General features: G+C 39.2%; 2 protein-coding genes across 2 annotated transcripts; both read right to left on the bottom strand.

The window, feature by feature from the left end:
- Positions 1-11,130: 11,130 nt before the first annotated feature.
- On the bottom strand, positions 11,131-12,045 carry LOC145113184 (uncharacterized). The gene has a single exon (XM_079049304.1). It carries the CDS (start codon positions 12,043-12,045, stop codon positions 11,131-11,133), a length of 915 nt encoding a protein of 304 aa, XP_078905430.1.
- Positions 12,046-14,896: 2,851 nt separating this feature from the next.
- LOC145113183 (uncharacterized) lies at positions 14,897-15,394 on the bottom strand. The gene is made up of 3 exons (XM_079049303.1): positions 15,348-15,394; positions 15,047-15,257; positions 14,897-15,001 (listed from the first exon to the last, which is right to left on the bottom strand). The coding sequence occupies exons 1-3, from the start codon at positions 15,392-15,394 to the stop codon at positions 14,897-14,899; spliced, it is 363 nt and encodes a 120-aa protein (XP_078905429.1).
- Positions 15,395-26,286: the final 10,892 nt, after the last annotated feature.

Raw genomic sequence — 26,286 nt, 5'->3', positions numbered from 1 at the left:
ATCGACGGATGTCTACGGTTAATACTATTCGGCAATTACTCTGCCGTGTTTATCCTAGTACCAAAGGATAATACTTAAATGATTATATAATTTCCGTTTTTATTTTATTTTGTGACACATTCACATAAACGATGAGGTAGACTATATATTCATAATAATAGTCACACAGGGGAAAAACTTTCATTTATACCATAAGGCAACCTTCAAGCATTCGGGTCTTGGTAGAAGACTACTTTTTATACTAGTAGGAAATATGGGATTTTCTAGGGTTTTCACACTTATACTAAATGTTTCATCAAATAGTTACAAGTCTTTCATAACAGCTTTTCAAATCAATGACACCATAATACTTATGAATTCACCAGCTTCATGCTGATCTACACTTCCAAAATAACTTGTATTCTCAGGTCACCAGTAGACAGGTACGATGACCAGGTTTTGAGAAGACGGAGCACAGACAAGACTCGTCTTTTATTTTGATTACATATTTTGGTGTCTTATTACTATGAAAGAACACTCATGTATTAAAACTTTACTTTTAATGCAATGGATGATGTTGTTGCTTGCTTACTACTTTGCACTGTTATGATACTTTACATGACGTCCTCCACCCATGAACGTTTCCGCCGTTCTTGGTTTTGGGGTGTGACAGATTGGTATCAGAGCTTTGTTTATAGTGAATTGAGTATATCAACCCATAAAAGATATATAGACTATAAATACATTGGGATTAAAATACTCTGACCAAGAGTTTATACTTTTAAATAATAAAATATTTAACTAAGTATACATGCCTGCATTCATACTAAAATCAGTGTCACAATGACAAGAACAAAAGTATTACGATTGTTGAATATCACAAGTAAGCTCGGGGATGTATGGTTAGTCCTGGGAGTGGCATAGCCTGTTCAACTATGCTGGTCCGAGGAGTAATTAGCACATGCCCAAGAATGGTTGTGATACGGCAACAAGTCTAAAAACTTACCAACATTACCACAATGAAATACCATAGGGGTATTTGGTGTTACTATAATTACTTATTTGAGAACTAAAAGGTCTTTATCAGTAGGTCAATAGTTGCTGAGTGAATACACTAAGATTATATGTATCTAGGATGTCATAGACTTAGAATCTGTCAATCTTTGCTTTACTTCTTGTCCTTGTTTGGTTGTAGGCTTAGAGTTAGGGTCACTTATTCGAAGGTCTATCCTATCCTGAGTACATATAACTGGTATGCACTAAACAAGTATTGAAGTAACTGATAAAGATCATCTTATAATTATCTTAGTTAGTACGTCTATTAATTTCTTCTTATATCCCTTTTCTCGCGTAGATATCATGGCTGGATTCCATCCCCACGGTGACCCGTACTACCCTAACCACGGCAATGCTGGATGGCTCGGAGAAGAGCCAGAGAATGATCACCCAATTCCTTTGGATGATCACGAAGCTGAAGGCTTTTCTGATAGTTCTGACTCAGAACCAGAAGTCAACAATCTACCCCCAGCTGCTCATGACCCAAACCCTCGTCCAGCATTTCAAGGACCCACACCTCTGTGGGCCACAAACTTGAATAGATGGAGTCAGGAACAGAGTCAACCCATCCCTTACAATGGAGACAGAAGCTTCTACAACCTCACTGAGGGAGGTTCAGCTGACAGGGTCCTACCCATCATGGTTCGTAGGATTTCCCGGAACATCGAACAGGGTCGAGCTGCTATCGACCGAGTCATGGAGATTGACGCCAACTCTGGCGTTAACACGGTCCACATTCGCTAACTAGATTCTACTCATGAAAGGACTCTGGTCCACAATGCAGCTCTGCAGAGAGAACTTGCTGGAACCCAAGCTGAAGTCAGGGAACTTCGAGCTCAGCAAATAAAATCTGACAGGCGTATGAGGGACATAGAACGCCTTCTGTCGGAATCAAGAACTCACCCTAGTAGTTCTCGTCGCCGATAGAATCTCATCGACTTCTCTTTTGGATATAACCTAGTTATGTAAAACTCTGTTCTAATTTCCTATCTTTGTAAATCTTAGACCTGTTAGGTCTTGATTTGGTCGTAGTCCTGTCAAAATTTTCCCATCTTGGTTGATGTAAGGCCTCCTACTAGGCCATTTTTCCCGAACTTGTTACATCTGTAATTCCAGTAATATTGACATGTACCTAATCTCATGGAAATTATTATCCAAATGCTATCATCTGTTAGTTCTAGATCTACATTTAATCATGCTGTTGGACTATGAAGAGTTAGTCCATGAGTCATTTTCATCAACTTTCCTATTGAATTCTTATCAATATCTTCATCTTTCAAAACTTATAGTTAAAAGATGCCTCCTCGCAGAAATCTGAGGCGTAACAATAATAACGAAACACTGATACCACCACCTCCACTACCTCCTCAGTTCGACGCTGCTATGTTCCAAGCAGCTGTCACGGCGGCCGTAGCGGCTGCCATGTCCCACATCAATACTCCTGTCCCTAGTGGATCGGGAACAGGTGCACCTCATTCCAACCATGGCGAGAGCCATGGGCGCTCCCGGGAATGCACCTACAAGGATTTTATGAATGCCAAACCCATAAATTTCAATGGAACTGGAGGGGTTATGATCTTAAGGCAGTGGATAGAAAAGACAGAAGCAGTCTTTGAAATCTGCGCCTGCCCAGAGAACAATAAGGTCAAGTTTGCTACTTGTACCTTTTCTGACAGGGCCTTAACTTGGTGGAATGGCCACGTTAAGTCACTGACTCTAATAGTGGCAAATTCGATAAGTTGGGAAAACTTGAAAGCCATGCTGATGAGAGAGTACTGTCCACGAGGGGAAATTCAAAAACTCGAACAGGAACTCTGGGGGTCTTGAAATGGTTGGTTCTGACATATCAACTTATACTAATAGATTCTGTGATCTGGCAATTCTTTGCCCTGATATGGTTGCTCTTGAGAGCAAGAAAATAGAGATATATATTTGGGGACTGTCGCCCCAGATCCAGTCAAGTGTGTTAGCATCCAGGCCTATTACTTTTGACAGTGCCAAAGAGCTGGCACAATCTCTTATAGATCACGGAAACCACCAGAACCCAACGATTTCTACACCTGAGCAACAAAAGGGAAACAACAACAACAACAAGAAAAAGTGGTGGAACAAGAGGAAAAGCGGGGCTTCGCAAGAATCCTCAAAGAGACAACAACTAGTCACAATCAATGCTGCCACAGTAACTCCTGTTGTCCCTGCTAATCCCTTACCAGCGAAGCCTTATGCCGGTAATCTTCCGAGGTGCAACAAATGCACCTTCCATCACAACGGACCTTGCCGGGAAATGCAGTGCACTAACTGCAACAGAAGGGGGCATACTGCCCGTTTCTGCAAGACTCCAGCAAGGCCGACCGCTCAAGTTCCTAACGCCGGGGTGGGCCAAGCTTGCTACGGTTGTGGCGAAGTGGGCCACTACAAGAGGAACTGCCCTAAGGCAGGGATAACTGGCGGAGTAGGAAGAGTTATGGCCATAGGCCACGAGGAAGCCGTAGCTGATCCTACGATAGTTACTGGTACATTTCTCCTCGATAACTCATATACTTGCATACTTTTCGACAATGGAGCGGAGAAAAGCTTCGTAAACCAGAAATTTGCACACCTGCTTAAACAAAAACCACGTGCACTAGATAAATCATTCACTGTAGAAATGGCAAACGGGAAAACGGAAAGTACTAACTCCACATACGTAGTTTGTACTCTAACTTTAGATGGCCATACTTTCGAGATAGACCTCATGCCGGTCCCAATTAAAAGTTTCGACGTCATTATCGGCATGGATTGGTTGAGTCTTCATCGCGCCAACATCTTGTGCTTTGAAAAAGCAGTTTGTCTTAACCTTCCTAACAGCAAAACTCTAATTATCTACGGTGACAAACCTAGTATGAGTTTTCGCATCATTTCATGCATCCAGGCTCAGAAATGCTTACGAAAGGAATGTCATGCATTTCTCGCTCACATCGTTGATACGAGTCAAGAAGTGAAAGATATTCAGAACATCCCAGAAGTACGCGACTTTCCCGACATCTTTCCAGAAGAACTCCCAGGATTACCACCACAACGCCAAGTCGAGTTCAAAATCGACTTAGTGCCAGGGGCTACTCCAGTAGCCAAATCTCCATATCGTCTGGCACCGGCGGAGATGCAGGAACTTTCCAGTCAGCTTAACGAACTTCTCAAGAAGGGATTCATTAGGCCAAGCTTCTCACCATGGGGAGCACCGGTCTTGTTCGTCAAGAAGAAAGATGGATCGTTTCGTATGTGCATCGACTACAGGGAACTCAACAAGCTTACCATTAAAAATCGTTATCCCTTACCCCGCATTGACGATTTATTTGATCAACTTCAAGGAGCCAACTACTTCTCGAAGATAGATCTACGATCCGGATACCACCAACTACGAGTGTTAGAGGGGGATGTTCCCAAGACAGCCTTCCGAACTCGTTATGGGCACTACGAATTCGTAGTGATGCCATTCGGATTAACTAACGCGCCCGCAGTATTCATGGATTTAATGAATAGGGTGTGTCGGCCTTATTTGGATCAGTTCGTCATTGTCTTCATCGATGACATACTCATCTACTCTCGAAGTAAGGAGGAACATAGTCAACACCTGCGAAGAGTCTTATAAACATTACGATCGGAGAAGCTCTATGCGAAGTTCTCTAAGTGCGAATTTTGGATTCGAAGAGTCGAATTCTTGGGCCATGTAGTTAGTAAAGAGGGAATTCACGTGGACCCTTCCAAAATCAAGGCCATTGAGAACTGGTCAGCACCGAAGACACCTACAGAAATTCGTCAATTTCTAGGTCTCGCTGGCTACTATCGCAGGTTCATTCAGAACTTCTCCCGCATTGCGAAACCTCTTACCACACTGACCCAGAAGGGCGTGGCCTTTGACTGGGAAGAGAAGCAAGAGAGAGCGTTCCAAACGCTCAAACGAGCCTTGTGCACCGCACCAATACTATCCCTCCCCAAAGGGATAGAAGACTTCGTTGTCTATTGCGATGCTTCAAATCAAGGGCTCGTCTGTGTTCTGATGCAACGAGGTAAGGTCATCGCCTATGCCTCGAGACAGCTGAAGACACACGAAGTCAACTACACCACCCACGATCTTGAACTAGGAGCAGTTGTATTTGCTCTGCAGATCTGGAGACACTACCTGTATGGTACAAAAAGCACGATCTTTACAGACCAAAAAAGCCTACAACATATATTCGACCAGAAGGAGCTCAACATGAGACAACGACGGTGGGTCGAGCTACTCAGTGATTACGAATGCGAAATTCGTTATCATCCGGGTAAAGCCAACGTAGTAGCTGATGCCCTAAGTCGGAAGGAATACTCTGGTCGTAGAGTCAAATCTTTGACTCTAAATATCCATTCACACTTGTCCACGCAAATTAAGGAGGCTCAGCTCGACGCTTTGAAACCTGAAAATGTGGCGAGTGAAACCCTAAGAGGGATGGATAAGAATTTGGAAGTCAAGGGTGGCGGAGCCTTATACCTCATGGATCGGATCTGGACACCGAAACGCGGTGGCTTCAGAGACTTGGTCATGACCGAGGCACACAACACTCATTATTCCGTCCACCCAGGTTCAGATAAGATGTATCTGGATCTGAAAAAGCTATACTGGTGGCCTAACATGAAAGCAGAGATTGCTACCTTCGTAAGTAAATGCCTTACTTGCGCAAAGGTTAAGGTCGAATACCAGAAACCCTCAGGTCTACTGCAACAGCCTGAAATTTCTGAATGGAAGTGGGAGCGGATCACTATGGACTTCATAACCAAGTTGCCCAAGACAACAGGTGGACTTGATACCATATAGGTCATCGTCGACAAATTGACCAAGTCCGCACACTTCCTGCCTATCAAAGAAACAAACAAGATGGAGAAGTTTACGAGAACCTACATTCGGGAGATTATACGACTGCACGGTGTTCCCATATCCATTATCTCAGACAGAGATAGTAGATTCACTTCGAGGTTCTGGCAGTCGCTACAAAGTTCCCTAGGAACTAGGTTGGACATGAGTACAGCCTACCATCCACAGACCGACGGACAAAGTGAGAGAACTATCCAAACCTTGGAAGATATGTTGCGAGCCTGCGTGATCGACTTTAGGAAAGCACGGGACGAAATTCCTTCTAACGGGGGGATGATGTGACAACCCAAAATTTCTATTATGTACAACCATTCACTTCAATAGAAGTCAGAACTGTTTCTGCTAACTTTCAAGCTTTTAGGAATAAGTTTGAGTGTTTTTTTTAAGTTAGTACTTCAGGAGATATTAGGAGAGAGGATGCCCTAGGGTTTATTGTGCAACAATAATATTCCAAAACTCTAAGAGTTTGGAGTTTACGGCCTAAACAAGGTTGTTTACGGCCGTAAACCCTAAAAGGGGGTATAAATATGACACTTAGTCATATTTTACCACTTTTCACATTTTCAAGATCCAAAATCAAATTCTCTCTCAAGTATCATCCAACATTTCTTCAAGATTTTCAACTTGTAAGTGTTTCTAGCCCTAATAAGTTGATATCTACCCTAATCTAGTGATCTAACATGATTCCATCCGTGAAATCATTCCAAAAGTGTAGATCTTCAAGTTTCACCAAGAACACCAAGAACACACACTAGTGTTCTTGGACTTTTAGCACCTTTTCAAGCTTCTACCTAGTAAGTACTCCTACCCTAGTGTATTATAAAGCTTGTTACACTTCTAAACATCAATAAAATACCCAAGAAACACAAGATCAAGGTGTTTACGGTCCAAGATGTTCTTGGACCGTAAACCCTATTAAGGGTGCCAAAGTGTGCCCTAGTTCCTTCTAAGCCTTGGAAAACTAGTCTAGACCCATTCCTTACTGTGCTTAGGACTCAAAACAACCAAAAGACCATAATCATTTGGGTTTACGGTCGTAAACCCAAAGGGAAGTGGTCTAAGGACCTTAAACTCCTAAAAAGGAGTGAAATGGTGCCCTAATATCTTCCTAAGGCTTAAACATGAAGTAGGAATGCCTCTTGTGATCTTTAAGGCTTCAAAACACAAAATGGTCAAGAAACATGAGTTTACGGCCGTAAACTCATGGGTTTACGACCGTAAACTCAAGGAGTTATGGTCACAAAACCGTAAACTCCAGGGGAGTTTACCCTTGAACCCCAAACTCAGTAGCAAGGTCCTACCACCCTTAGATGCAATCCTTATGACTTATAGCACTTAAAACGAGTGTTTTACATGTCTTAGGATGTCTTAAACTTGGTTAATTAGTTGTTTTATGACTAATTGGATACATATATGGGATTATATGTTAACTAGGATCATTGTGTGTGTACAAGTCTTCACTTGACACTTAGGATCCTACATCATTCAGTTCATCCACAACCACCCACTACAGGTGAGTTCATACCCCTTAATCAATCTTTTAAATGATTTTAAATGCTTTCATGGGGGGGGGGGGGAATACAAGTAGAAAACAGGAACTTATAGAATCAATCACATGTGATTTATAACTGTGTTTTCAACCAACTGATTTCACATACTTCAAAATGTGATAAATATAATAGTTTTCGGCTGTTTTATACTTTGTTATCAAATGATTTACTTTTGAATCTTTTTATAAACTGACATCAAGTCATCATTATTTATTTTTCAAAACTCTTAAATGTTTTATAAAACCTCTTTCAACTTATTGTTAAAAACCATATCTATACACTTATGTTTCATATACATATGTATTGATATGAGAGCTTTCATTCTTTCTTCAGTTCCAACACTCTTGTGTAGCAAGGGTGTATAAACCTACTTGGACATTCAATTTACATTCCAGTAAACTATTATAGGTATAGTTTAGGGGATACAAACTACTATTCCTATTACAAGGAATTACACAAGAGTCAGTTCATTCATGAGTCTATACTAATACATTACATGCAATATGAAGAGATACTATTACATGGATATCATTACATGGATACTTTTACATGGATTCTGTTACATAGATACTATATGATGAGATACTATTACATATTATATGTGTAGATACTATTATATATGTACGGGACTATCCATTCTACACCCAGCTGTTAGCTACAGAGGGAAAATGCACATCGACGGGTGTCTACGGTTAATACTATTCGGCAATTACTCTGCCGTGTTTATCCTAGTACCAAAGGATAATACTTAAATAATTATATAATTTCCCTTTTTCTTTTATTTTGTGACACATTCACATAAACGATGAGGTAGACTATATATTCATAATAATAGTCACACAGGGGAAAAACTTTCATTTATACAGAAAGGCAACCTTCAAGCATTCGGGTCTTGATAGAAGACTACTTTTTATACTAGTAGGAAATATGGGATTTTCTAGGGTTTTCACACTTATACTAAATGTTTCATCAAATACTTACAAGTCTTTCATAACAGCTTTTCAAATCAATGACACCATAATACTTATGAATTCACCAGCTTCATGTTGATCTACACTTCCAAAATAACTTGTATTCTCAGGTCACCAGTAGACAGGTACGATGACCAGGTTTTGAGAAGACGGAGCACAGACAAGACTCGTCTTTTATTTTGATTACATATTTTGGTATCTTATTACTATGAAAGAACACTCATGTATTAAAAATTTACTTTTAATGCAATGGATGATGTTGTTGCTTGTTTACTACTTAGCACTGTTATGATACTTTACATGACGTCCTCCACACCTGAACGTTTCCGCCGTTCTTGGTTTTGGGGTGTGACATTTGTTTTCGAACTTGGGTAAGGAATGTAACACACCTGAGTGGCTTGCATGGCTAAAACAAACGGCTCGAACTTGTTGTATTTTCTTTTGACGTTTATCTCGACCTAGTTATGTTGTTTGTGAACCTTAACTCCTATGTAAGGTGTTGGATCGTACCAATGATATTTAAACAAAACTGTGGTTTTAATTGGGCAACCAGGGTACTCGACTTCTAAAATTTCCTCTACCTTACCGTAATAATAACCTCCTTGGCTACTAACACACAATTCGCTATTGATTGTTGATTTGTTCAGACCATGAGCTTCTGTGTGAAACTTGTAACCATTGACAAAGTATACACTATATAATTTCTCTTTTTTGAATGGCATTTTGGAAAGGTCAGATATATACTTGTTGTTTATCCGGATCTTACGTGCCTATATGAAATATGGTAAAACACTTAATTAGAGTTAATTATAACCATAAAAAAAATAATAAAATTAAAAATTTCAAAAATAACACCCACATAGTTTTGAAACCATACTGCAAAGTTCTTCTCAACTTCAGCTGCAAGCTCCTGTTCATCCATATCCCCAATAAGTTCATTCAAATCTTATTCAATATTCTGTATTACCATTTGAATAACCTTTTTAAAGTTACTATGATGTAATAAACAAAATCATTCATGTAAATGTTATTCAGAGAAATTACACAACAAATGATTATTATAATTAAAAGTGAAGCATATGTTACTTACCTAATGTAATGTTTGATCTTATCTTCGTTAAGGAGTATGTAAGTTTGAGCAGCATGCACTTCCTCATCCGACAACATTCTATTCTTGAATCTTCCATAATGACGACCAGGATATGAAAATATATCTAACATTTTGTTGTTAGCATCTGGTTGCGCATCTCCTCCTCCATCATCATTTCGAGGAAACTTTCTATTACGTGTGGGGACACCAGTCTCGAAATAATGAGAGCAAAATATTGATGCTTCACGAAGAAAGTAGGCATTAACAACGGACCCTTCCACTCGAGCTTTATTTTTCACATCTTTTTTCAACTGATTTAGATATCTATAGTGAAGAATATTTAAATTAGCTTACAAAAATAGCAAGATACATTATTATGTAACATACAAACCTTTCAAATGGATACATCCACCGGTATTGGACGGGATCAGCTATCTTCGCTTCGTATGGCAAATGTACTGGTAAATGTTCCATGGAGTTAAAAATACCAGGGACAAAGATGGTCTCTAATTTACATTGAATTATTGGGATCTCAGTTTCAATCCTTTCCATGTCTTTTGTTGTGACTGATGTTGTTGTTAATGTTTTGAAGAAAATACTCAAGTCTGTTAATGCTTCCCACACATGTTTTGGCAATTTCTCACGAAATGCAATTGGAATCAATCTTTTCATAAAAACATGACAATCGTGGCTTTTCATTCTGAACATTCTACACCCTGTTAAATCAACACACCTCCAAAAATTAGAAATATATCCATCGGGGAAACGCAATTTCTCCACCTATTCACATATGGCTTTCTTTTGATTCTTGTCCAGAGTATAGTACGCTCTTTGATTATCTTCGACTCCTTTTCTCTTCCTACAATAGAGCTTCAAATCTCTTCTTGCTACTACATTGTCCTTCGTGTTCCCTTTGACATCCATTACAGTGTAAAAAAAGTTCTCAAATACATTTTGCACAATATGCATAACATCAAAATTATGTATAATGATGTTTGTTTTCCAATATGGTAAATCCCAAAATATTCTTTTCTTTTTCAAACCATGATCGCCACATATTTTGTTTACATCATCAACATTTAGTTCAGTCACTTTTACCAAACCTAATTGTTCAAGATCCCTTAAAGTTTGTTCACCATTCTTACTTGGAGGAGGACCTTCTGTCACTTCACGATTTCTCTTGAACTTATATTTGTCCTTTCTATATGGGTGATTTAACTGTAGAAATCTTCTATGGCAGTCAAACCATGACATTTTATTACCATTCTTTAGTCTGAATGCTTGCGTATATTTCCCACACTGTGGGCATGCTAGCTTACCTGCTGTAGACCATCCTGACAACATTGCATATGCTGGAAAATCGCTTATTGTCCACATCAAAGCTACTCGTAAATGGAAATTTTGTTTTAAAGATGTATCATATGTTACTACGCCTTCTTCCCATAACTGCTCTAACTCTGCAACAACTGGTTGCAAAAATACATTTATTTTATGCTTAGGGTTTGACGGTCCTGGCACAAGTGCAGTAAAAAACATGTAAGGCTCTTTCATGCACATAGAAGGTGGAAAATTATAAGGCGTTATAGTAATAGGCGAAGATTAATATTGTTTTCCAAATGCTCCATGTGGTGCAAACCCATCTGTACTTAGGCCGAATCTAACATTACATATTTCTGCTACAAATGAAGGATGAATTTTGTCAAAGTGCTTCCAAGCTTCAGAATCGGATGGATGACACAATACTCCATCATCATGTCCATGATTCTCGGAGTGCCATCGCATGGAAGTGGTTGTGGCTTTTGAATCATACAGTCTCTTCGACCTTGGAGTCAAAGGAAAGTAATGCATTTTCTTAAAGGATACGCGAGAACATCTGGCCAAATTTTTTGACTGTTTGTATCTATCTGCATTGCAGAATTTGCACCGATAAAGATCGTTGTCTCGCCTCCAATATATCATACATCCAGACCTGCAGCAGGCAATCATCTTGATAGGCAAACCTAGTGCTTGTATTAACTTTTTTCTCTCATATAAACTACCTACCATATTATTCTCCTCCGGTAACACATCATTTATCAACTGGCAGATAGCATCATAACTTTGCTCAGGTATGCGATACTCTAATTTTATATTTAATAGTCTAGCTGCAGCAGACAGTTGTGTGACTTTTTTACATCCGGGCCACAATTCTTTATCGGCTGCATCTAGCATAGCAAATAATTTTTTATCTAGTGCATTTGGCTTCTCCTCAGGATTACTAGTATTTAAATCAGGAGTCATTGTATCTATGACCATTTCTCTATCAGAACATTCACCTTCATTCAAATTTGTGTTTGAATCATCCACCCCTAAAAACATATTGTCATCATTAATGGATGTTTCGTCATGTTTATCCCAAAACCAATATTCCTCAACAAAACCCGACTTGTACAAATGATGCTTAACAGTATCAACGTGTCTATATGGTATGTTACGACATTTGATGCATGGGCATTTGATTTTATCTTCGTCCATGAACCTATGTTGACTGGTAGCAAAATCTATGAATATTTTCACTCATTGTATGAAAACATGCGATACACAACTACGATTATCTTTTCTTTCATACATCCACTTTCTATTTGGATTGTTCATGGTGTTAAATCTGTAAAGTATACATTTAAATAACACAATATTATATGTACATTAATGTTGCTTTGAATTAATAGACGAGATTTGAAGTAAATATTTATGTAGAATATAAATATTGCAAAGGTACCTTAACAACAACTCGTTTCACAAAGTTAATGACCGAATGTTGAACCAATCTTCAAAGTTTTCTAATTTGAATGGTTGAATCACTTTGATAATTTGATAATGGCTTAGAATATTTGTAGAATGGTTTAATTGAGTTTGAGAATTGCAAAACACATATTCAAAGAAAGGGTGTCTGAGGAAACCTTCGACAACCCTTGATTTTGATGTGTTGGATGGATACTAGGTCAAATTATTGGGTCGATATTATTCAATACTAGGTTAAAAGCCATGTAGTATACATGTAATTTTAAATTTAAATAACATTCATAATAAATATAGATATAGAGCTAATTAAATTATATATTCTATATAGATTATTTTCCTTAATAACGACTTGATTACAAACATATTTTTAATTCCATTAACTATACTTCATTACCAAAAAAGATTTAAACCTACTCAAACACCATAGCAAGCAAAAATGACTAAAATGCCCTTTTACCAGAAAATAATAATATAAAACAAAACAAAATTATATACAACTACATATACAATACAATATAAACACTAATATTGAAAGTCCAATATTATCAACCATTTATATTTTTAAGAAATATACAAAATCTATCATACTCTACATACTAACGACAAACCATGCAATATCTTTGTGGATCCTCATCCTCTTCATGGCCTATTGCAAATGCCCCTTTAACATAATGATGTGGCTCTTCACATTGGAATGTGATGTTATTCATTGTAAGTATATGAACAACATCAACATTCCGCAACAACTCTTTGACACTATCAACAACACCCGTGTACTCCCCATTATCCAGAACTGCCCAACCAAAATAGGCATCAAGTAATTGCAAACCTACACATTAAAATAACTATCAATTAATCTAATGTATCCATTTCAACACAACAATAAATATTATTCAACACAATAGAATTAAATCCTAACCCTAAAATACAAACATGCATTAATTATCTATATACAAAATTTAATGTACATATATACCATACATACCTTGATCACACTGAGGAGACCCTCTTGAAATGTAGATCATTCCAAGCAAATAAATTGCCTCAAGATGATGTTCATCTGCTGCTTGTCTCAACAAAGTCATTCCTACATCAAAATTGCCATTACAAAAGCACTCATCCTGTTGACAGAATAACAATATCATTAACATCAATGACACTAAATATTAATAAATGGAATATATTACATATAATTACTGAATTTACACATACCATTCCTTGTTTGAACATGGATTCAATGTTATAATGCAATGCACATGTGCGTATAAATAAATCAGCATTCAGATATTTGGAACCCATTCCTTCAATCATGTGAAGGGATGCTGTTCTGAACACTTGAGGATCACCCCCCGCTTCATACATCTTCTTTGAACTTCAAAAATTTAAATACACAGTAAATAAATAATATATAAAGTTGTATTTCATCAAATACACATTCATTAGTTGATGTTTATTGAAAATTACCAAAGTCTTGTAGAGATGATGTCTTTCGTAGATTCTGACCCTAATATTACAATAATCCGACTCAAAATCTCTATTGGAATATCATCTAACGAACGACTTCTTGTATTCGACATTCTACTTACAAAATACACATTGGAGTAGTTGATTTCAATTTTTTTTTAAATTAGGCATAACTGTGAAAAACAGTGTAATAGGGTATGGAAAAAAACTTACATTATGATGATCTGGCCGTGAGGATTAAATACAGGAGTCACTATTATCGGATAAAATCGATTTTAAGAACGATTACCCTTCGACGATTTGGGGGTTTAAGTGTTCGTCTGTAGTTTTATCGTCCGGAAAAGTTGAGACGTTCTGAAGGGTTGAAGAACTGAAACGCCGGCATGACATCAGAAACATGATGGCGCCTGAACGATATAGAGTGCAAAAAGACCAAAGTGCCCTTGAAATCATTCAAAATATGTGATTACTAAGGGTAGTTGTTTCAAAACACATTATTCAAACATTATAACCTTTTATGGGTCACAATGGACCTTTGACTATTGAAATGAAAAAGACTAAAATAACATATATATCATAATTCATAATAGAATACATTTATATTAACATTTCACCAAATTACAAGTATATATTCATGTATTGAAATTAAACCAAATTACCAAATCCAAAATAGAATACATTTATGTATTGATATTAAACCAAATTACAAATATATATTAACATTTCACCAAATTACAAGTATATATTCACATTACACCAAAATACATATATAATATGCATCACTAATTGTGTGAATCAAACAACCATCATATAACTACTCTAAACTAATGTCAAACATCTTAGCAAACTCAACCAAACATGCATCCCACAAACAAATATCACAAATAAACAACCAACTGTATTCATGCATAAAAGATTTTCCATATCTGTTCACAGAAGGATGCTTTGCACAAATTTTATGTAATCCATGGAATTGTATCTGCTTTGATCTCCTTCCCCTAACCAAGTGGCTTCGAACCGTGTAACAGGTTTGTTTCATATTCCAACTTCTTCTTGTATTAATGTAAGCATTATTAAACATGATCAGAGCTTATTGCTTCCTTTCACTGCCTTCAGCCATCTACAGCATTCCCAAAATGAATATCGTATCCAACTGTCCCTTATCGGCTGCATCTTGAAGCAACTGTTTCCCTGCTTGATCTTCTCCTAACAAAAAATACTTCTCCTGAAATACATTAAGTAATCATATAATTTTAGTATAAATAAATACAAATATAGAAAACAAATTGCATGTGTAATTATTAGGATGCATAAAAAAAAGTATCATTCCATCGTTGAAGAGTATGTTTGGGTTGTTCAACTTTCTGCATCTGCGGATGACTTCATCCATATCAACACTAAGTGGACGAAACCTTAATCGATTTGTGTCCATGGTTTGATATATTGCTTTTGCTGTTGCAGAATCTCTAAAGACTTTGCAACTATAATTTACAAATGAACAAAATTCATCTATTAAACACAAAATTAACAACATATACAAATATAATAGATGTATTGTACACCATACTTACACTAACTGACACTTAAAAGCATCGATTGGTGATTTTCCACCAACCATAGTTACTATTTTTTCAAAATTTGCGATGGCAAAGCAATAATCGTTGTTCCTTGTTGTCTTGTTCACATTCTTTCTGATGATGTTGAACTGCTTCGAGTGTAATCCAAATAATGTAAGAACAAGGATTTTAGGGTTTATTGATCAACGTGCCAGAAGTTTGATGTTTGGGAATGGATTGTAGTTGATCTATCGCTGATAAACTGAAACGAAGGGATGACTCTGACTCTAAATTATGGCGCCTAAGTGTTTAGACTATGAACTGACCTAATTGCCCTTAAACGTACAAAGGTTAATATGTAAATGGTTAGGGTATTTTTGTCAATACCTAAGGGCATTTGTGTAAAAACAAATTATTCAAACATTATAACCTTTTATGGGTCAAAGTGGAACTTTGACAGTTTAAATGAAAAAGACGAAGTTAAATAAAAAGATTGAAGGAAGTAGGATTCGAACCTGCGACTTCGGGAAAGATGAAAGAATCGTCTTCCAGCTCAACTAAAGTAACTTCTTTTTCTTAAAATTGAATAACATTAATATTATGTTCATTAATGTGGCAGCCCATATGTCATCCATGAGTATTATAATGACACTATAAGCAACTACCATATTAACCAATGACCCATATGTAATCCATGGGTATACCATGACACAATAAGCAACTACAATGTTGACCAATGACCCATATGTTATCCATGGGTATACCATGACACTATAAGCAACTACCATGTTCACCAATGACTCGGATGTCATCCATGGGTGTACCATGACACTATAAGCAAATACCATGTTGACCAATGACCCGTATGTCATCCATGGGTGTTACCATGACACTATAAGAAACTACCATATTAACTAATGACCCATATGTCATCCATGGGTATACCATGACACTATAAGAAACTACCATGTTGACCAATGACCCGTATGTCATGCATGGGTGTTACCATGACACTATAAGCAACTACCATATTGACAAATGACCACATGTCATCCATGGGTATACCATGACACTATAAGCAACTACCATGTTGACCAATGACCCGTATGTCATCCATTGTATTACCATGATCAATGACCCATATGTCATCCATGGGTATACCATGACACCATAAGCAACTATCATGTTGACCAATGACCCGTATGTCATCCATGGGTGTTACCATGACACTATAAGCAACTACCATATTGACCAATGACCCATATGTCATCCATGGGTATACGATGACACTATAAGCAAGTACCATGTTGACCAATGACTCGTACGTCATCCATGGGTGTTACCATGACACTATAAGGAACTACCATACTGGCCAATGACCCATATGTCATCCATGGGTATACCATGACACAATAAGTAACTACCATGTTGACCAATGACACGTATGTAATCCATGGGTGTTACCATGAAACTATAAGCAACTACCATGTTGACCAATGACCCGTATGTCATCCATAGGTGTTACCATGACACTATAAGCAACTACCATATTGACCAATGACCCATATGTCATTCATGGGTATCCCATGACACTATAAGAAACTACCATGTTGACCAATGATCCGTATGTCATCGATGGGGGTTACCATTACACTATAAGAAATTACCATATTGACCAATGAGCCGTATGTCATCCATGGGTGTTAACATGACACTATAAGCGACTACCATATTGACTAATGACCCATATGTCATCTATGGGTATACCATGACACTATAAGCAACTACCATGTTGACCAATGACCCATATGTCATCCATGGGTGTTACCATGACACTATATGAAACTACCATATTGACCAATGACCCATATATCATCCATAGGTGTTACCATGACACTATAAACAACTACCATACTGACCAATGACCCGTATGTCATCCATGGGTGTTACCATGGCACTATAAGCAACTACCATATTGACCAATGACCCGTATGTCATCCATGGATGTTGCCATGACACTATAAGCAACTACCATACTGACGAATGACACATATGTCATCCATGGGTATACCATGACACTATAAGAAACTACCATATTGACATGACCCGTACGTCTTTCATATATAAATTTTGGTTCAAACATAACAACATAAAGATGTATAGTTTATTATTGTTTAATTCTCATTTATAATTTTAAATTAAAATTTTGCTATGAACACCTCGTTAGTCTATGTTCTTTCTTGGTTATATATATATATATATATATATATATATATATATATGTGTGTGTGTGTGTGTGTATATATATATATATATATATATATATATATATATATATACCTTTTCTATCAAGCTAGAACTACTTTAATAAATTTGAATTACTAAATATTTAGCGCTAGTTAGCACAGTTCGAATTTTTCATTAGCGGAGCTTCAAAATATTTCGAAAATCCATTCCCTCCAACGTACACACGCTTAGGCTGCATATTAGGATAAGTTTATTGATTAGAAATAGGGTATACATTTTCTATAATCATCTCCGGCGGCTAATTGATCGAAATCTTTGTTTATTACGTTTGTGCACTGACTTTGGCGATATTGGTTGTCACTCATCTAGAATTTATTTTTATTTAATTTACTATTGTCGTGATCATCATTTCTTGTTCTCTGATCATCTTCATGTATATTATCATCTTAAATTACAACTAAATTGGCTTTGATTGTATTCAATAGTTTGCATGTGTAGTAATGCCTTCATCTATAATTTATTTTTATTGTATGATTGTTCTCTCTGCTCATCAATAGTTTATCATCTTTAATACATTCGTATTGACTATAGTTATTTGTTTATTTTTAAGCAAGAAAGATGTCGAACCTGAAACCAAAAGGAGCATCAGGTGTGAAGCCAACTAAATTCATTGCACCACAGGTTTTGAACCGCAACAGGACTTCAACTGAAAAATTCATAAGCAGACAATTACAAGATGAAAAAATTGACTTCCCAATATCAGCAACCACATCCATTGATCTTATAAAATCTAGCACCAAAAACCCTAAACCTAAATCATTAACACCAACTATGACTACCACTTCCTCGACATCACTTACAACATCCACACCATCCTCAACAAATACATCCAAAAGTTTAGCAAGTGGAGCAATACAATCCTCAACACCTACATCAACAACCAAAACTTCAGCACCTACATCATCTAAACCATCCTCAACACCGACATCGACTACTACATTAGCAACACCTATATCTACTACCACAACCTCAAAACCTGCATCTACACTACCATCCTCCACAACTACAGTAACTACCACATCCTCCTTAAGTAAAGGAACTACCACATCCTCAACATATACATCTATCCCAATACCTACCCCAAAATATACCCCATCAACAACACTTATCCCAGAATCTACCCCATCACCAACATAACCAACCATGAATGGATATGTTGTGGAAAATATAGAAGGTGAAAACAATTCCTCTGAAGATTGTGGACCAGATGGACATTTAACCGTTCATGTTTGGAAAAAAACACGAGTTACCAATCATATCTTACAACTTTTTCTATGTATAACCTTTTGGTTTACACGTACATATCAATTCAAAACTAAACCGATCACATGATTATCTCCAGGCTCATGCCACCAGGCCCTTGTGCACACTTTATTAGTTGGTCCTTTTTACAAGAGTAGATCCACAAGGGTACACTTGGGGAAAAGTAACCAAAGAAATGCGCGAATTATATTGGGAGGAGTTCTAGGTAGTTAACTATATGTGATAAATTGTTGTTTGGTAAACATTTACATTTAAACTTATGTTTATATTGTTAATGTGTAGAAAAAATGTTGTTGGGATGAAACAATAGACTCGCTGGTGAGGCAAGCTTAGGCAAGTAAAGTGGCTCAAAGTTATGGACAATATCTCTACAACATGCGGAGCCTACAAAGAAACCCACATGCCTCTAAACCAGCTCATATTCCACATGAAGTCTGGAACTCCTAGAAATTAAAATGGATTACAAATGAATACAAGCTAAAATCTGAGCAGAACAAGAAAAATAGGCGTAACGGTGTGGCTGATGGAGTAGCACGGCCTACACATAACGCTGGACCTGCAAGTCATTTGAAGATAACTTCTGATTTGGTAATTTTTTAACGGTACATCAATGTTTATGTTTATCAGTATATTTGACATTTTATGGTATTTATGCAGAAGAGAAAATTAGGACGTGATCCACCCCATAGTGAATTGTTCCTGTATACACACACGAAGAATCACGATGGAGTCACTGTCACAAATGAAAAAGATAGACAAATTCATGTAATATTCATTTCAGTGAAATTAAAATTTTCTATTGTAGCTAGTCCATAATGTCATTCATAACTTTGATATCTTTTAACTTATATTATTTTTATTTTGTAAGCGGCCTATACAGAAAAATGGGAGGAGTTAGAAGCAGAAGGTGCTGAATTTTAGGAGAACAAGCTATTTTATGATGTTGTTGGTGGTCATGACAAAAAAAGAAGACTTTATGGATTAGGCTCTTTTGCAAAGGCGGTTCCCAATATTAACGGTAAAACGGATGTATCTTACATTCCGAAAAAAATGATGAAATAGAAGAAATGACGGAGCTTGTTGCTATACAAAAAGAGCAAAATGAAGAGCTTAAAGAAATGATGAAGGCCCAAGAAGAACAAAACAACGCAAGAGTCGGGCAACTTGAAAAACAACTTAAAACGGAAATTGATCTTATTAATGTCATTACAAAACAACACTAGTAGGTCATAAAGTGTTGATATGTTTATTGCAAAGTATTTATTTTAGATTAGCCACTTTCCATTTTCCATGTAATAAATAATTATTGTATTATTTTATGATATAATGTTATTTGATTTTTTTGTTATTTTTCTTTTTCATATATTACTACAAAATAATTTGGATCTAATTTATAAATCAATTATCCATCCGTTCATATGGAATCTTTGATATGGAATCTGATATATAATATACACCACGAAAATTGCTAGAGATTCATGACCACGGAATTTGGTAGGAAGTCATCAAACAAAAGTTGCAAGGGATTCCTCACTACCAAATTTGCTAGGGATCCACGACCATGGAATTTTCTAGGGATTCATCACCACGGAATTTGCGAGGGAATCACCACCACATAATTTGCTAGGGATTCATCACCACAAAATTTTCTAGGGAATCACCACCACAAAATTTACTAGGGAATCATCACCACGGAATTTACTAGGGATTCACTACCACGGAATTTTCTAGGGAATCATCACAACGGATTTTGCTAGGGATTAACTACAACAGATTTTGTGATGGAATAACTACCACAGAATTTTTGATGGAATCCTACTACGAAATACACGACGAAATACCATCTACCACGGATTTCATTCCGTTATCACAATTGCGACGAAATGATTGTTTCCCTAGTAAACGCTCGCTACAGGGTTTTTTGGGACGGAAATCGGTCGTCGCAAATTTCGTCGCTATTCGTGCATTGCAACAGAATTTCAACTTTTTGCAACGGAATCCTTCCCTAGCAAAATCGCGTTTTTCGCAACGGCATCCCAGTTTTTGTATTATTTGACTTGGGGGCTAACCGGTCATTCGTATCTCATGCACTCAGCAAGAGGTTTGCTGAGTTTTCAGACACGTTGGATTGGCCTTTAGAGGTCGAGATTGCAGACGATCGATATGTACGGGCTTCAGAGGTTTATGGGGATTGTCATTTGAGGATGTATGGCGAGCGTTATCTCGTGGATTTGGTTCCGATTCCTTTGCGTGGGAACAAGGTCATCATAAGGATGGACTGATTGAGCCCTAATGGGGCGGTGATCGACTGTGAGCAGCAGTTGGTTCGGGTTAGGACCCCAAGTGGGGGAGAGCTGGTGATTCAGGGTGAGAGACCGCAACCTGGACCGATCATGTGTTCAATAGCTAGGGCTAGGTGCTACCTTCAGCAGGGTTGCACAGGTTATGTCGCCTATGTTATGGATACCCGGGATAAGGGTAAAGCGACCATACATAATGTATCGGTGGTGTGGGGGTATCCGGACGTGTTATCGGAGGATTTTCCTGGGGTACTTCCAGAGAGGTAGGTGGAGTTCAGGATTGACCTAGTTCTGGGTGCGGCTCCGATAGCCAAGGCACCGTATTGATTGGCTCCTCACGATATGTAGGAGTTTCCTACACAGCTACAAGAGCTGTTAGACAAGGGATTTATCAGGCCGATCAGTTCACCTTGGGGAGCCCCGATTCTGTTTGTGAAGAAGAAGAACAGGTCTCACCGAATGTGTATAGACTACCGGGAGTTGAATAAGGTAACTGTGAAGAACCGTTACCCACTCCCGAGGACCGACGATCTTTTTGACCAGCTACAGGGAGCATCTTGGTTCTCCAAAATTGATCTACGGTCGGGTTATCACTAGATGCGAGTCAGGGATGACGATCTGCATAAGACAGCCTTTCGGACTTGATATGGTCATTACGAGTTCGTGGTGATTCCGTTTGTGCTCACCAATGCTCCTGCCACGTTCATGGACCTCATGAACTGCATGTGCAGACCGATGCTAGATCGGTCTGTGATAGTCTTAATCGATGATATCTTGGTCTACTCCAAGACTCAGGAGCAGCACGAGGAGCACTTGAGGGAGGTGCTAGAGACACTGAGGAGGGAGTGACTTTTCACAAAGTTCTCTAAGTGCGAGTTTTGGTTGCGTGAGGTGCAGCTTATGGGGCACCTCGTCAACCAGAAAGGTATACTGGTCGATCCGGCCAAGGTAGAGGCTGTGATGAGATGGGAGGTTGCGAGGTCTCCATCTGAGATTCAAAGTTTTCTTGGTCTGGTGGGTTATTATCGGAGATTCATCCAAAGTTTTTCCAACATATCCGTTCCACTAAACCGACTGACCAAGAAGGTGGTGATATTCTGTTGGGGGCCTGATCAGCATACAACTTTTGAGAATTTGAGGCAGAGGTTGTGCGAGGCGCCGATCTTAGACCCGCCAGAGGGCGTTGAGCATTTCATAGTGTATTGTTACGCGTCTATCTCGGGATTGGGCGCAGTGTTGATGTAGAGGTCACGTCATCACTTACGCCTCGAGGCAGTTGAAGCCTCACGAGGCGAACTACCCGACACATGACTTGGAGTTTGGGGCGGTTGTTTTTTCCCTCAAGATTTGGCGACACTACCTCTATAGGGTCTGTTGTACCACTTACATGGATCACAAAGAGTTTGAGGTATTTGGTGGACCAGCCAAATATGAACACGAGACAATGACGGTGGTTGGACGTGGTGAATGATTACGATTGTGAGATCCTCTACCACCCAGGGAAGGCCAATGTTGTGGCCGATGCACTTAGCCGCAAGGCATTCGCGACCCCGATCCGAGACATCTGCCTGAGGATGACAATAGTGACTCCGCTTTTGGAGCGGATTCAGGAGGCTCAGCAGGAGGCTATGAAGGAGGAACATCGGAAGAGTAAGCGTATCTTGGGTCAGATTTCCTCCTTCGAATATGATAGTCGCAGGATATTGAACTTCCATCGTAGAGTGTGGGCTCCGTACGTGGGCGGTGTGCACCAGATCCTGATGGGGAGGCGCACAAATCCAGATTTTCTATCCATCCTGGGGCAACGAAGATGTATAGGGATCTTCGTCCTGACTATTGGTGGCCCTGCATGAAGCGGGATGTAGCCTGGTACGTTAAGAGATGCTTGACTTGTAGGAAAGTCAAGGAAGAGCATCAGAGACAGAACTGCAAAATGCTGCCGTTGGATATTCCTGTATGGAAGTGGGAGGAGATCACTATGGACTTCATTACGAAGTTGCCTCAGACGGCGTGCGGAGTTGACGCGATATGGGTCATCATGGATCGATTGACCAAGAGTGCCCACTTTATACCGATTCAGGAGAGTATTTCGGCCGAGAAGCTGGCAGGCATCTACATCACGGAGGTAGTAACTCGGCATGGGGTGCCGGTTTCTGTGATTTCCGATAGGGATGTGCGGTTCACTTCCAGATTCTGGAAGAAATTTCATGACGAGTTGGGTACTCGTTTTCACTTCAGCATGACTTTCCACCTACAGACGGATGGTCAGAGTGAGCAGACCATCCAGACCTTGGAGGATATGTTGCAAGCGTGCATTTTAGACTTTGGTGGTAGTTGGGATACCTACCTTCCATTGGCAGAGTTTTCCTATAATAATAGCTACCATGCCAGTATTGACCGATCTCCCTTCGATATGATATATGGGAGGAAACGTAGGACCCCAATCTGTTGGGGCGAGGTCGGTCAGAGGGTCATGGGGAGTACCGAGGTGGTACTCAAGACTACCGAGATGATACAGCAGGTCCGGAGCAGGCTCCAGACATCTCAGAGTCGGCAGAAGAGCTATGCCGACAAGCGCCAGTCGGACTTAGAGTTATAGGTGGGAGATATGGTTCTCCTGAAGGTGTCACCTTGGAAAGGTGTCATCCGGTTCAGAAAGCGGGGAAAGATGGGCCCCAGGGACATCGGTCCGTTCAGGGTTTTGGCCCGGGTTGCAGATCGACTGGATCTGCCAGCCGAGCTTAATCAGATTCACAACACTTTTCATGTCTCCCAGCTGCGAAAGTGCTTAGTGGATGATATCGTCGTTGTTCCTTTAGAGGATATCCAGGTGGACGACCACCTGAACTATGTGGAGAGACTAGTGGCGATTGTGGATCGCAAGACGAAAACCTTGAGGAATAAGGCTGTGCAGTTAGTTTAGGTTTAGTGGCTGCACCGCAAGGGTTCGAAGTGGACATGGGAGCCAGATGAGGAGATGAGGGACCACTGTCCAGAGTTATTTGGGATGGCAGACTTCGAGGACGAAGTCTGAGACAAGTGGGGGAGATTTGTAACGCCTGGTTCCTGGTATGTATTTAAATTTATAAATTATTCACTTTTGTAGAGAAACTCGATGATTTGGGAGCCCCAGCCTCGTCGAGTAGGGATGAATTGGGACGCGGGTTAAGAAACCTACTCGACGAGTTGAGAGGCCTCAACTCGACGAGTAGGCTGGCAGAATGAAACCCTAATTTTCAGGGTTTTGCACACTATTTAAACACCTTAACCCCCATAAGTTGGCCTCATTTATCGCCTCCACTGTCCAAAACCCTAATCACGAAACCCTAAGCCATTTTTGGTATTTGTGAGCTAACCTTCTGCATTCTTGGTAAGTTTGAAGAAGAACAAGCTTGAAGGAGGAGGAGCAAGGACGTGTGGGAAGAGAGTAGATCCAGAAGTTGGGCTTCATTTCTAAATCATCTGAGGTATAAATCTTCAACCTTGTCCATGGCATGCATAGATCTAGTTTTAGGATGCTTTCTTTCATGTTTTGGTCCAAGTATGTTGATGATTGGGATTTGGACGTCCCATTTGGGAAAACCCTTAAGATCTAGGGTCTTACGGGACTTCATGGCATAAAGGTGCCAACTTTATGGCCATGGAAGTCCCATGCAACCTTTAGACCATTATTTTGGTCTTTTAAGCCCTATTAGGTCATGCATGCAATAAAGGTGGGAGCTTTACGTGACCAAATTGTCCCTTGAGTCCAGATCTATGACCTTATGGTCTATCTTGAAGTTTTGATGGCTTTTGGAGTTGGGTCTAAGCCCTTTTGAGTTAGGGTTCGAGTTTTTTGTGGTCGGAGAGGTCCTTATTGGGTAAAGTTGGAAACTTTACCCTTCTAGACGTATTTTTGGCTTGGATCCAGAAGATGAGGCCTTAGTTTGAAGAATAATAGTTTAATGATTTAAGAAGGAGCTAACAGACCGAGGAACTCGACGAGTCCAAGGATGGACTCGACGAGTTGAATTGAAAAGTCCCGATTCTGTTGATAAGGAAGAAATCGATGAGTGCATGGGAGAACTCGACGAGTTGGATCACGATTTCATGATTTTATGATTTATGGGAACTCGGTGAGTTGAAGTGAAAACTCGACGAGTCGAGTCAACTCGAAGTGTTGACTTTGACCTTGACTTTGACTTTGACCAATTTGACCCTTAAGGGGTTGTGATTATGAAAGGGTAATTAAGGAAATCTTTTATGTGTACGGGTTTGAGTTAAGTTGATATCCGGAGCCGGGGATTGTTCAGCTACTTCTAGTTTTCGAGGCGAGTTACCTTCCTGGTAGCAGTGGGTCTAAGGCACCAAGGTCGGCCCACTAGTAGGAGCTTGTAGTTAGATGATTGTGTTTGTGATAATTGTCTGGTATGCCACTATCTGTTATGATTTATGTGTTAGTATGCTATGATATTATGTGACAGTGGTAGGGGTGAAATAGACCCCGTATCCGGTCCATAAGACCGAAGGGGTAGGTCGGGCACCCAGATATGCCTGACAGTATGTTTAGGTATGATTATGCATGCTATTATGTGGTAGTGGTAGGGGCGAAATAGACCCCGTAACCGACTGAAAGAGACCGAAGGGGTAGGCCAGCACCCAGATATGCTAGGCAGTTACCGGTTGAAAGAGACCGAAGGGGTAGGCCAGCACCCTGATATGTTAGGCGGTACCGGTTGAAAGAGACCGAAGGGGTAGGCCAGCACCCGGATATGCTAGGCAGTATGTTTATTGTATGGTATGTGGTATGATGGGGGAACTCACTAAGCTTAAGGCTTACGGTTTACAATTTTGGTTTTAGGTACTTCTTCTTCGAAAGGAAAGGAGCCGGCATGATCGCAACACATCACACTATAATATTCCGCATATGAGATATTTGGGAGTCGCACTCTGACATTATTTTACTATGACATGTTTGGGCACCTGTGTTTGATTATGATACGAGATGATATTGTTGATGTTTTCTGAATACTATTTTTATACATTACCTAATTAAAAATAAAATTTTTGGTCATGAATTGTGGGATGTTACACACTAAGTCAAC

Source organism: Lactuca virosa, chromosome 5, assembly GCF_052849685.1.
Source record: "Lactuca virosa cultivar CGN04683 chromosome 5, Lactuca_virosa_CGN04683_v6, whole genome shotgun sequence".
Classification (NCBI taxonomy): domain Eukaryota; kingdom Viridiplantae; phylum Streptophyta; class Magnoliopsida; order Asterales; family Asteraceae; genus Lactuca; species Lactuca virosa.
Note: the sequence above shows the minus strand (reverse complement) of the source record. Positions and strands in the feature narration are given on the sequence as shown.